This window comes from Raphanus sativus, unplaced genomic scaffold (genome assembly GCF_000801105.2).
Source record: "Raphanus sativus cultivar WK10039 unplaced genomic scaffold, ASM80110v3 Scaffold0481, whole genome shotgun sequence".
In the NCBI taxonomy this organism is placed as follows: domain Eukaryota; kingdom Viridiplantae; phylum Streptophyta; class Magnoliopsida; order Brassicales; family Brassicaceae; genus Raphanus; species Raphanus sativus.
In genome coordinates this window covers 23717-37965 of record NW_026615799.1, presented here as the reverse complement: position 1 = coordinate 37965, position 14249 = coordinate 23717, and the positions used below count along the sequence as shown (strand labels likewise).

The following is a 14249-nucleotide window of genomic DNA, read 5'->3' as shown; positions in this document are numbered from 1 at the left end:
AAAGTGATGGTGGTGGAGAGTTCCTAAGTCAGGCTCTGAAACAACACTTTGCTGAGTGTGGCATTCATCACCGAATCTCCTGTCCCTACACTCCGCAACAAAACAGCACTGCGGAGAGGAAACATCGACACATTGTAGAGCTTGGCCTCACAATGTTGTTCCAGAGTAGAGTCCCTCTCCAATATTGGGTAGAAGCGTTCTTCACTTCTACTTACATTGGAAACAGAGTTCCGAGTTCTGTTCTTAACGGGTTAAGTCCTCTTGAAGTTCTGCAACACAAGAAGCCTGAGTACTCTAGTCTTCGCGTCTTTGGTACTGCTTGCTACCCTTGTCTACGAGCTCAGACAAGTAACAAGTTTGATCCCCGAACCCTACAGTGTGTCTTCATTGGATACCATTCACAATACAAAGGATACCGCTGTCTCCACCCTCCTACTGGAAAAGTCTATATCTCTAGACATGTCATTTTGACGAAACGATCTTTCCTTTCAAAGACAAGTACAATCATCTTGTTCCAAGATATGATACCCCTTTGATGAAAGCGTGGCAGCCTTCTCAGACAGTGCATCAAGCTCCTTCGCAACCTTCTCATCAGCTACTACCTCTCCCTCCTCCTACCCTCCAAGAACAACAAGCCCCACCACCGAACAAGCCCCACCTAACCCTCCTGCAGTTGCTCAAATTCCTATCGTGCCAAACCCAACTGAGAACACCACACACGATGACAACAAGATCCAAAGCAGGCGTTCACAAACCCAACACTCGGTATGTGATGTTAGCCTCCAAGTTCTCGACAAAAGAACCAAGGTCAATTGCAGAAGCTATGGCTCATCCCGGGTGGACAATGCTGTAATGGAGGAGATCACTAGAATTCATATGCTTAACACATGGAGTTTGGTCCCACGAACCCCTGATATGAACGTCATTGGTTCAGGTTGGCTATGCAAGACAAAGCTCAAGCCCAATGGTGATGTTGATAAGCTCAAGGTTAGGCTGGTTGCTCGAGGAAATCATCAAGAAGAAGGTTTGGATTATCTTGAGACATTTAGCCCCGTAATAAGAACAGCTACAATACGGATTGTCTTGAATGTAGCTGTCTCAAAAGGTTGGTCTCTCAAGCAGCTGGATGTCTCAAACGCATTCTTACATGGAGATTTGAAGGAACCAGTATACATGACGCAGCCTCAGGGATTTGTTGACAAAGAAAAGCCAGACTACGTATGTAAGCTCACAAAAGCTCTGTATGGTCTCAAACAAGCACCACGAGCTTGGTTTGATACTTTCAGTGGCTTTCTTCTTGACTTTGGCTTCGTCTGCAACAAATCTGATCCTTCGCTCTTCATTTTATTATCACAATGGGAAGAATATGGTGCTTCTCCTGTACGTTGATGACATCCTACTAGCTGCAGATGATCAAGCTCTGATGGATACTCTTCTGCAGAAACTGAATGCTCGCTTCTTGATGAAAGACATGGGATATCCTCAATACTTCTTGGGGATTGAAATCGAACGCACTCAGGATGGTCTGTTTCTTCATCAATCTGCTTACGCTGATGATGTTCTGCATCAAGCCAGTATGTCTACTTGCAACCCTATGCCTACCCCTCTCCCAACGACAATAGACACGCTGCTTGATGATCCGTTCCCTGAACCAACATACTTCCGGAGTATTGCAGGTAAACTTCAGTATCTGACAATCACGAGACCTGATATTCAGTTTGCTGTAAACTTTGTGTGTCAAAGGATGCATCAACCAACGACAGGCGACTTCAATCTTCTCAAACGCATTCTGCGTTACGTCAAAGGAACCTTGTCTATGGGAATTCACATACGAAAACAGTCTGATCTTACCCTCTCCGCCTTCTGTGACAGCGACTGGTCAGGTTGTAAAGAGACCAGAAGATCGACGACAGGCTTGTGTACACTTCTTGGTTCAAGTCTACTGTCTTGGTCTGCAAAACGGCAAGACACGGTCTCCGGTTCGTCTACTGAAGCTGAGTACCGTGCTCTCACTGCAACAGCTCGTGAGATATCCTGGCTGTCGTTCATTCTTCGTGACTTAGGTGTGCATCAACCCAACCCTACTCTGCTCCAGTGTGATAACCTCTCTGCAGTCTATCTCAGTGCGAACCCGGCTCTCCACAAACGGTCCAAGCACTTTGAGAATGACTGGCACTTCATACGAGAACAGGTAGCGTTGGGGTACATTGAGACAAGGCATATCTCGGCCAAAGATCAACTGGCTGACATATTCACGAAGCCACTGCCGAGACGATCATTTGAAGAGTTGAGAAGCAAACTTGGCGTAGACTTCATCACCACGCCAAGTTTGAGGGGGAATATGAGAAGCAGAACAATGGGCCCAACGACTAAGGCCCATCAGACTTCAAACGAGATCCATTGTGAAGAACAGAGGAAGGCGACAAAACAGAGCAACGGCTCTGTGTACGGAGGAGACGAGCTCGCGGTCAAGAACAGATTCGAGACCTTATCCAGACTGGTCAAGGATGACTAAGAGACAGGCTGGCTAATGAAGATAAGGTCGGCAAAGGTTTCTAGGGTTTTTGTAAGTTCTCTATATAAGAGCATTGATCTCATTCGTTGCAAATCATCTTAGACATATGAAAGTAACAGAGAAAAGTTTCAGTCTTTACTAAATATTAATAGTAAGAACTAAGAACACACCGTATATATTTGTGGAGTAGTCTTATTGTTACTATCTTTCAATGCAATTCTGTCTAAAAGCCCGTTGACGACTTCCACAATATTCTTGATGAAATCCAACTCTGGAATAGAACTACAAAACGTAAAGTTTAAATAAAAGATTGATACCCTTTTGAAATCATAGAAGATTTAAACTTGTAGGCATACCTGTTTTCTCTATAAGACAATCCAATTGATATATTTAGCCACAAATTTCAAAGCTTTCTTCCATCTCAAGACCCTGAGGCGTGGACAGGGGCGGATCCAGAAAATAACTTAATATGGGGCATAATATATAGTTTTATGTTGTATTAGATATAATTTAATAAATTAAATTAAACTATAGTTTTTACAATACATTAATCATTAATTTTCTCAAAATGAATAAAATTTAAAAGAATTTTTTTTTACAATTTTAAATATTAATTTTCAATAATATCATAAAATTATATATCCACATAGTATTTCACTATAAAAAAAACATTTCTTTTAGTTTTTGCTTATGTCTTATAGAATAAACTTAATAAAAGAATTATTAAAGTTAAATTTAAATAAATTATGAGTTTTTTGTTTTGAGAACAAAAATATTAAAAATTTATTAAAATACAATAAGTTAACCATCATTTAAAAATACTTTCAAGAAAAATACTTTAATGTTTAAATTTATGAGTTATTGTTTAATTAGGCGTTAGTCTTTAAGGGGTGGAATTGGGTGTGTTGAATTTTATAAATGATTTAAGAAAGTTCATTTAATCATTTTTCATCACAAATTTATGATATTTTATGAAAATAATCATTTTTATTTAAAAATTAAATGACACCATTATAAAAGAGAATAGTTTTAGATAGTAAATCAAAAGAAAATATTTGCTGACCAAAAAAAATCAAAAGAAAATATTTTACAAAAAATGAAACGCAGCCGCATGGTTTGGACTCGGGTGGGATAGAGCACACTTTGACCTCTGCAGCCAGTTTAACTAGACGATTCTAATTGTCAAGTATACTTTCATAAAACAATATATAGAGTTAGTGTGGGGCACGTGCCACACCCAATGTCTATGTGGGTCCGCCCCTGGGCGTGGATGCTTCTTCTGCAGACTTGGGAACGGTTTGCCAAAATCTCCGCTCTGTTTCTCAACGTGGGAAGTCTTGACCTTATAGAAGATAGGTAACACGAAGTCAAGTTGCTTCCTCAACAAGCAATTCCTGATCTCAGCGAGCTCGTCCAAGCACCACCGTGACTCCAAGTAGCTTATGGAGAAAATGACGATCACGATCCGAGAGTTTTTGATATGGTTAAAGAGCTCCTTTAACTGTTCTCCCGCTGCGTTGCTGTCCGTGAACACGTTTACGTTGCTATCTTTCAGATGATGTTTGATATGTGGCACTAGTGTCAGCCGCAGGTCTTTCCCTCGGTAACTGATGAACACTTGAGGCCTATTCTCCATCTCAAGCAACAGTTTTGGATCTCTTTTTTCTTGAGGGTGATTGAGGAAAGTCAACCAAACAATCTAGAGTCTGATTAAGCTCGGGGGTTACTTAATTATCAAACTTCTAATAGTAGAAATTGAAAAATCTATACATGAGACTTTGACCCGTTTCACCAGGTCATCAATAGCTAGGAAGCATCATTTGCATCATTTTTGTATTTATTTAGAAGAAATATGTTATCGAGTAGTTGACCATACCTAAATAAAAATTTGTGTCACATTGTACATGCATATAAAATAAGCTTATCTTATTGAATTTGAAAACACCAGGAAGTGTTATGATACATCTTTGGGAGTGCAAGTGAAATGATGGTCAAGGCCTTATCACGATTTAGCCCGGTCCATCAAAAAGATGTTATCCAACTAACTTATTGAAAATGAAAACATCTCCCATGTGAAACTTATCTCAAGTCATCATAACTCTGATCGTTGCTTAATTAGTTCACTATTCTACTCACACCTTTGCTTTTGGATTGTGCGACAGCAGATATTATCCAAAGCCAAAGAGCGCACATCTCATAGCATTGTAGAACACATGCAGCAAAAATAAAACACAATAAACCCTTTTCAATCTCCGTGAGTTCGGTGCATTTGTCTTTGACTATATCTACATCCAGCTGAACTGGATAACAGTGTTATTAATACAATTAACTACTCTTATTTTTATTAGTTATCAGCTGTTTTCCCTTTATCCATTAAATTCCTCTTTAAATTCTAAAAGAACGCGTTTCAATATTTTTATTTTTTGGTTATATCGAACGCGTTTTGATTCATTTTCGTGGTTGCCATGCGACTACGAAACAAAATAACAATAACTATAATGAAGCTTATTTGTCGCTTTTGATTGTTAAAAGGCTTTCGTGACAATCATACGATTTTATTGGTTTGTGAATTATGCAATTTCGTTTTCTATTCATGTATTTAGAAATGGAGATATGATATTGATTGGGACTGTACGCGTTATTCACTTATTTGTGGAAAGTTATATATCTAATGATCACTTTATTCCGCTACGTGAATTGCTCTATAAGCGGTAATTCTAGTAAATGGTTATTGTTCTTTTCCAACCGTCTTTAACGGTTACTTGGTTAGTTTCACCGACCAAAGTAAATGACTTTTAAAATTATTGCGAAGGAGTCTCATGAACACAAAAACTTTTTTTTATAAACCTTTTATTTTACGTTTAATCCCGGGCTGGGGCCATGTGAATATTCCAGTTACCACGCGCTGCGATAATCTGATGATAGACGGATTTGAATTCAGGTCACGTAGGGTAGGGTCTATGGAATGCCACCCGACCACTAATGTGTGGTTAACACAGAAACCTTTTTGTCAACAAATAAAAATAGTATCTGTTTTATAATAAATATTATTTTCACTTTTTTATTTTATCTCAAAGAATGTCATTCCATAATTATAATATAATTTTATTCATTAACTATATTTTAATATAAATTTTTATTTAAATAATTTTCTTTTAATTAGTCAAACATGAAATAAAATATATATTAATTTGTTATACAAATTTTTTGATATACATAAAAATATCAAAATAACACTTATTATAAAACTATCAATATTGAATAACTAAACTAATAGCATATAGTTTATCAAAATATAATGTGACGGCTCCATCCTAACATCATATACTATAGCATACTTGTCCGTAAAAACACTGAATTTAGCAACAATAAAAACTTCGATAATGATATCATTTGTGTTGAATTTGAAGAGATTACAACATAATTGAAATTTAAACTAAAATAGCAGGCAAACTGCACAATAATTAAAAGCCTATGCATCAACATATCTTTTCTTTTTGGCTTCACTACAATTTGAAATATCACGGAGGAAGATCTATTTATAAGTAGAAAAGAGCAGACAACCCAATCATTGTTCTATCTTTTTTCTTTGCCTTGATAGAACAGACTTTAGATTGATATATTGTATTATCTATCTTTCACTGATATAAAATTTACAGTTTAGCAAAAAAAAAAACAGACAATTACCAAATATGACATTTAAAGTCTAAAACAAAGTTACAAGAGAATACAAAAAAAATATCCATACTTTTTTGTTTTTATGAAATAGAAAACAAGTCTATTTATGTGATAAGAATAAACGATTTTGAATTAACCATTCATCTTTTCTCAATCTAAGAAAAATATGCATGTTGAATTTTCTTTATAAGAATATTCATTGAAGTTCTTAAAATTTATCAACAAATGACATAATAAATAGTTATTTTAGAATTAAGTATTATTTTATTATCACTTGTTTTTATCCATAAAATTTTATAATATTCTTATTATTTGTTCAATATCTTTTGATGATTTTTTTTGTAACACCAATATCTTTTGATGATTCCTTTTAAAAAACTAAGGATGGAAATGCTACCAAAGACGAATATTCTTCACTCGCGAGTCCTAAAAGAAAAAAATAAAAAATAAAACATTAAAAAGTCTCTCTCGGACAAGACATGTCTTCCACCTTTTCACTTCCTTCTTCTCCCAAAACCCTTTTTCAAAGTTCTCTCCTTTATCCCCGGAACCAAAAAATAAGAGAAACTCACTTTTATCTTCGATTCCATTACGCAACACACTAAACACCAATGTCGCCGCCACCGGAACACCAAGGCTCCTCCTTCCTTCGCCGAATCAGCATCCGCCGCAACCAGATCGTCTCCATGGACGCCACTCACGAGCACCAACAACAGCTCGAGGAACTCGACTACTTCCAGAAACACGTCTCCGATTGCCTCTCGGAGTTGTTACTCTCTCCTTCCTCCGCCGAATCTTCTCAGCCATCTGATCCCATTCTCTCCATCCCGTGGCTAAAGAACCTCCTCGACGTTTACATGTCCTGCGAAACAGAGTTCAAAGGGGTCCTCTCGACGGTCCAGATCTCCAAGTCTCCCTCTCTAGAGAAGGCTCTGCAAGAGACGCTCGATCGGATTCTTAAATCGCTCGATATCTGTAACGCCGTGAGTAACGGCATTGATTCCGTTACTCAGAGCCGGCGTCTCGCGGAGATAGCCGTCACGGCGCTTAAGAAACGGCCGTTATGTGACGGTGCCGTTCGTAGGGCTAAGCGTGCGTTGACTAGCCTCCTCGCTGGGTTAAACGCCGACGGGAGAGATAGTAACAACCGAAGGTCAACGTCACGGTCGTGGTCGTTCGGTGGATCGTCTTGCCACGTCAGCAAGAACTGGTCCGCGGCGAAACAGATTCATGCGATGGCGGGTAACCTGGTGCCGCCACGTGGAGCAGAAGCCTGTGGGGTTTACGTGATGAGCAGTGTTATGGTTCTCGTGATGTGGGTGCTTGTAGCGGCGGTTCCTTGCGGGGCAAGCAACGTTCTCGCGGCGGCGCCATTGCAGCTTCCGAAACATCAGAGCTGGGCTAGCGCGGCGTTGAACATTCAGGAGAGGGTTGGTGAGGAGATGAAAGGGAAGGAGAAGCGTTTTGGTGGTGGTTTAGGGTTGATGGAGGAGATGCAGAGGATGGAGAGGGTTGGGTTGTCTTTGTTGGAGTTCACGGAGAGGTTTAGGTTTCCGGGGGAGGAGGAAGAGGTGGAGGAAGTTGCGGAGAAAGTGGAGGAGATGGATGAGATTTGCCGGGGAATGGAAGTGGGGTTGGAGGGTTTGCAGAGACAAGTGAGGGTAGTGTTCCATAGATTGGTGAGAAGCAGACTAGAGATTGTTTCGGTTCTTGATCAAGCTCCATGTTTTTAATTTAATAATGAAAAGAAAAGAAAAACTTGATGTGTATAAATCTATAATAATTCTTATGCATACGCACCCATATGTTCTATTGACTGAGGTACTGTTACCAGGGAGCTTTGGTCCTGTTCTGCTTACATTTGTGTCTGAAGCAGGTGTGTGTTGATGATGTATATGCTCTTTTGTCGTTTGAATTTGTTGTGTTCTTTGCCACGTCATGTTTGGCTGTTGTCTCTGATGTAGCTTCTCTGTGATTTCTTTTCATTGGCCTGTAAAAAAGAATCAATGATCATTTATGCTTACAAAATGAGCAAGTGGTGTTTTGATAGGATAGGTGTTCCTTGTTCATACGGATATTTACTCTCTCGTTTGGTCGATGGATGTAGTCTTTATCACATGAAAACACATGAGAAACTTAAAGGAGAAAAGCAAGAACATATATACTTGAGAAACAACACGCTTTGAGTTGTGATTAAAAAGGAATAAGGTATACTTTACTTTTATAATGTCAATGGATTTGGTGTGAAACAAAGATTAAAAAAAAACAGAGGAAAAAAGCTCTGGTGATGATAGGCAGATCTCAGAATCTTTTGTATATATCACGACAGATAATGTAGACACTGCTCCACTCCTTATGTAATGTGACGGTCCAGAAATATAACCTGTTAAAAAATGTTGGGAGATTTCGTTGTGATATTGGTAGCTCTTCATGCACTGACCATCTTAATCAATTTTGGACAGTTCATCACTGTTCTCATAGATGATGACTTTTTTCAGGAAAACTTTTAAAACCTTAAAGTCTGCACTGATCTCTGTGACTGAGACTGTGAATACATCGAACAAGAGTCTGAAGCAACTCTGCCGAGCTTGATGCCAAAGCCTTCATGCGTTTTATTTAGCTGAAGCTTTCTTCTAACTTTGAGGAAAGCAAATTGTTTGCTTGTAGTTGTAACAATTTGTTCTGTGGCTAACATGTTCAAGATGACAAAACATAGCACTATAGTGAAAGTAGTCCTACCAAGTTTCTCAAGACGCTATTGAGCACATCTTCTAAACTAACAGAGCAGATACATACAAAAAAACAAACAAAGATTGCTTGTCACCACATTACGATGTTGCTTGCGACGCAAGCATAGTTTCTACACCAGCAAAAGTCCATTAACATATAACTTAAATGTACAACATTATGAATTCATGAAGGTGATACCTTTGGACGTTTATCAATGGAGCAAAACCTACTTAAATAGATTCTCAATCATGCATGAATCATCCAAGTTGAATAACCAACGAGCAAGGTCCCTATACATTTCACACCAGTCCTCAAGCTCGCAACCCCTAGTTTGTCTCCTTCTTCATCAACTGGTTTTAAGTTTTAACACATTCTCACGAGCCCTAGTAGCTGAAAATTCTCCGAGAGAAACCGGAGAGACGAGGAATGTAAGCAGAGCAGAACTCGCCATAAGATCCGCCGTCAGGGAATCCAACGAATATACAGTCTCTGCAATGAAAACCGGAGGAGATGGAGAATAACTGAATAAGACTACGAGTTTAGATGACTTTGCGTAACGGTCCATATATAAGCTGTTGAGAGATATCGAGAGAGGTATAAATAAACAAGATTCCTTCCAGTGACAACAATAGACCGGGAAATAATCCGGTTTTAGTTTACCATGTCTAATTCTCAGATTGGTTTGATTTAATTTAGTTTAGACCATTTGATCCGATTTGATTTATTTGGTAGTTTTTCCTTTTTTGACAAAAGAGCATTCAAATTGAAACATTAACATTTTAGAGATAAGAATTTATGGTCTTACCGTAGAGAAAAACTTGCAAGAACATTTCCATGGTAGTTAAACTTCCTGATCCATGAAAAATATTATGCAGAAATTAGAAGAACCAACATTAAAATCAAAACTAGTAGCTAGTAAGAACCACGGCAAGTCCACGAACCGTGACCATGCTTTCTTCTCCCTTGTACTTAGATTTAAGCCTTTTTAGCAACTTTTCTTAAGAACATACAGTATATCAATAGATTATTTCTCACTCTCAATAATTTGGATTACAATTTTAGAACATTTGCAAAGACTAATAATAACTTGGTTTACAAATATACTATAATTGATTGGTTCAGTAATGACCCGAAAACGCGTGTATGAGAGACCTATCACATCAATTGCAAAGTAATTTAACAGAAGGATAATCATAGTTTTATTGGCTTAGTAATCATTCAAGCAATGCTATAAATAAAAATAACTATAGTCGACTCAAACAAAAGTGTGACAACGAGAAAATTAATAAAAAAAAACAGTAGTGACAGTGTCATCTTATCACCACATCATTAAAGAATGAATTCGTGCATTGAGACGTACGAGTCGACATAGCATTCCTTTGTACGGTACTAACTTGTTTTTGTTTAATTGTACGGAACTAATTTGTTTTTGTTTAATTGTACGGAACTAATTTGATTGATGTTATTATATAATACCAAAGTTATACCGATTAAGTTACGCGAAATACATTTATAATCAAGTGACTGGTGGATTCCTTTTTTTGTCGATTTTCATTTGGACAAAAACTCTGTGGATAGATTTTACATGATAAAACATATTTACAGTAATATACTTCTGGGATGTTTATACAGCACATAGTTCATATATAGATGACAGTGTCATGACAGGATGACACGATACTAGTAGTAAAGAAATTTCGAACTTCAATACTTTGTGCTGGAGTTGCCTAAGATTTAATAGGAAACTTTGTTTTTTTTTGTGGTAAGAAATAGGAAACTTTGTTGGTAAACTTCTTAGTATGATTGTACTAGATAACAACTACAAAAAACTACCACGGATTCCTTTTCACGTATAAATGGTTTTATTTAAATAAGGACCAATTATTAGAAAGATAAAACTGAATGGTCAATCTATAGTGATTCCATGCTTAAGAAACATATACATATAGTTGTTTATGTACGTTTACGGTATCCGCACAGCATATACAGATTAACTAGTGCAATTGGAACCCTACCCATGATGTCACGAATGTTATTCGTAAGTATAGCTAACTTGTTGAAACTAAATTCATTTTGAAAACACGGCAATCATGATGTAAGAGCTACCATATTTTATTACATATGTGGTTATCACCAATAAAATATATTCACGAGTATTTTAAATAATATTGAAATTTATATAATGGACAGAGACGCACCAGTATTGTGTATATTTATATTTTGTGTATGTATCGAATGTATAACTAGACCGTCAAGTTGGTGCAAGAGAGGATGAAGATTTCTTCCCAGTTGCAAGAGCAAGCTGACTTATATCCTTTTTAAACGTTTTAAATTAATTATTTTGTTGACTTTGTTTGCCTTTGCATATTGCCTTCTATGGGATTGCAATCACCCGTGCCAACTTCCATTCCCCCTCCCCTAAAAAAGAGAGGCTATCATCTATTCATCATGGACCGAAAAACTTTAAGAGCTTAGTACAAAATTCCACAAAGAATTTTTAACAAAATCTATAGAAGCTAAAAGTAACTATGAGATATATCATATATGTAAACTATGAGATATAACTAATAAATATCGCTGTTGCGAATATAACATACTGGCCTATATCTACCTAACATTTTGTTTTGTTTGTGTTTATAAATTCAAACTAATTTATATATGATCAACATTTGAATATTCTCTGTGTATGTAAAATATAGTTAAGCATGTAAATGTAAACACAAATAAGAATTCGAAATTATAATTAAAGGAAACTAGAACAAGCAAAAGAAAAATATAATATTGGAGAATCTTTCTTTAGTCCTAGTTGGAAGATATTGTTCTTAAAGGTATCCCTATTCTAATATAGAGGCGTGGGGTTCTTGGACCAAACTACATATCACCACAAGGCTTAAGATAAAGTAATAATACCCTCTCAAATTATTTTTAACGTTTTAAAGAATAGTTATTCAAAAGACGGTTACTAGGTGAGATCATATTTGCGGCACTATTAATCTATAAACATATTGCAAGTTACAATTGAGATCATATTCTATATTTTTATCCAATTGCTCGTTACGTGTACACAAGGTAAGCTAGACTAATGTACCACATTAAACACACAGAATTTACAAGTTTGAAATTAGTGACGAGACAAAATGCCAGTGTACTGTGTACGTCATACATGCATGTACAAATGCCACTTTCAATATTTAATTTTAGTAAAAGCAATTATTCTTTCTATATGTATGTGCTTCAAAAAAAATATTGATATTTGCCAATATGGATTTTTCTGAATTTTGGTGTTTTAATGATAATTTGAGATATTTTGTCGGAGCTGGATATTTGACAAGTAAACAAAATTGAATTAAAATCCAAGTTTAGGTACGAATTGACTTTTTCTAAAGTCTACTCAATAAATTGTAAAAGCTGAAATGACTAACGGGTTAAGATGGGAAACGGAAGAAAACCCTAAACAACAAACAGTCCATTTTTTCCCTCTTTATATAAACTGATGTTGCCCAAAAGGCATTCTCTCGTCAAAGAAAAAAATAAGATAAAAGAGGAAATAAAATCTCGAAGAGGAAAGAGTGATATGGGTGAGGTGGCTTATATGGACGAAGGAGACTTGGAAGCAATCGTGAGAGGCTACTCTGGCTCCGGAGAAAGCTCCGGCGGGTTTTGCCTCCCATTTGAGACGGCTAGTTTCTACGAACCGGAGATTGAGACAACCGGTTTAGATGAACTCGGTGAATTCTACAAACCTTTTTATCCTTTCTCTTCTCAAACTATCCTCACGAGCTCCGTCTCTGTTCCCGAAGATTCAAGGAGTTTACAAGATGATAAGAAACAACGAACACATGGCTGTCTTCTATCTAACGGATCAAGAGTTGATCATATCAGAATCACAGAGTCCAAATCGAAGAAGAGGTTAGTTATACTTGATGTTCTTTAAAATGATAAAAAATATCTTGAATATTGTTAGATTATCATATGAACAAACCTGGTTTTAAGTTGTCCTAATTACGATTACAAATAACTAGTAAAATAGTATTATTGGAGCACATAGTTACTAAATTGTTTTATCTCCAACTCGGTTTTGTTTTTAAGAATAAACGAATATATGCTCCTTGTTGAATTTAAAATAAATAGGTATTATGATTTTTATTTCGACAGCAAGAAGAACCAACAGAAGAGAGTTGTTGAGCAAGTGAAAGAAGAAAATCTGTTGTCGGACGCATGGGCGTGGCGTAAATACGGGCAGAAACCCATCAAAGGATCTCCTTACCCAAGGTCTTAAACTAATCCCGGTTTAGTTTGATCTTATTCTTACTCATAACATAACCAAACATAACCGGTTTAATTAACTTAATCTCTCGAATTTTGGTTTCCTTTCTTCAGGAGTTATTACAGGTGTAGCAGCTCAAAGGGGTGTCTAGCAAGAAAACAAGTTGAGAGAAATCCTCAGAACCAGGAAAAGTTCACCATAACGTATACGAACGAGCACAATCATGAGCTACCAACCCGGAGAAACTCATTAGCCGGTTCAACTCGAGCCAAATCTTCCCAACCCAAACCGTCTCTGACCAAGAAAACCGGAAAGCAAGTGGTTTCTTCTCCCACAAGCAACCCCATGATCACATCTACTGATGAATCTTCCGTTGCGGTTCAAGACATGGGGATTTCAGAAATGAGTCCCTACCAAGCAACCGAAGTTATAGAAGGCATGAATACCAGTTTGCCATCGGATTTGTTATCTGGAATCGGAAATTTTCCAAGCTTTACTGGTGACTTCGATGAACTATTGAATAGTCAAGAGTTCCTCAATGGGTACTTATGGAATTATTAGAGAACGTTAGGTGTGTATGAATATATAGTCAAACTTATATTATAGTTGCATTGCGGCCTTTGAGAGAAATGTGTAAATGTCTAATCTCTATAGGAGATTAGAGCGTCGTAGTTTTCGTCTCGTTTCCAGCTTGACTTTTGAATTGAATCTAATAAAATTCGTTCTTCTTTTCTCGTCATATGAATTCTAAGACAATCCATTTTATCCAAGTTCTTACACTTAAATTACAAATATAATTCTAGGACTAAGTCTACATTTGTCACTGTTTTAACTAAGAGTCCGCCTAAACATTAGACGTAGGCTACAAATGGAAGTGTCTTCTGGACGGTCTAGACAGGCATTCTAAAAGATCTATTATGCATTATAGTCACCAATGTACTGTGCAACTCACCCACTCAGCCGCATTTAAGGAGTCAAATGAATGTGAAAACTATTTCTCTAAATAATTATTGGCGGCGAATTTATATATTCAAATAAATGGTCAGCTATTGTTCGAAA

At 36.9% G+C, this 14249-nt stretch overlaps 3 protein-coding genes across 3 annotated transcripts; 2 read left to right on the top strand and 1 right to left on the bottom strand.

The window, feature by feature from the left end:
- Positions 1-3680: 3680 nt before the first annotated feature.
- Positions 3681-4151, bottom strand: LOC130502284 (protein PHLOEM PROTEIN 2-LIKE A8-like). Its single transcript, XM_056997057.1, has one exon. It carries the CDS (start codon positions 4149-4151, stop codon positions 3681-3683), a length of 471 nt encoding a protein of 156 aa, XP_056853037.1.
- A 2519-nt stretch (positions 4152-6670) lies between these two features.
- LOC130502283 (protein ROH1-like) lies at positions 6671-8005 on the top strand. Its single transcript, XM_056997056.1, has one exon. It carries the CDS (start codon positions 6805-6807, stop codon positions 7924-7926), a length of 1122 nt encoding a protein of 373 aa, XP_056853036.1. The 5' UTR covers positions 6671-6804; the 3' UTR covers positions 7927-8005.
- A 4392-nt stretch (positions 8006-12397) lies between these two features.
- Positions 12398-13929, top strand: LOC130502285 (probable WRKY transcription factor 29). Its single transcript, XM_056997058.1, has 3 exons — positions 12398-12832; positions 13079-13195; positions 13304-13929. Exons 1-3 carry the CDS (start codon positions 12417-12419, stop codon positions 13749-13751), a joined length of 981 nt encoding a protein of 326 aa, XP_056853038.1. The 5' UTR covers positions 12398-12416; the 3' UTR covers positions 13752-13929.
- The last annotated feature ends 320 nt before the right edge of the window (positions 13930-14249 follow it).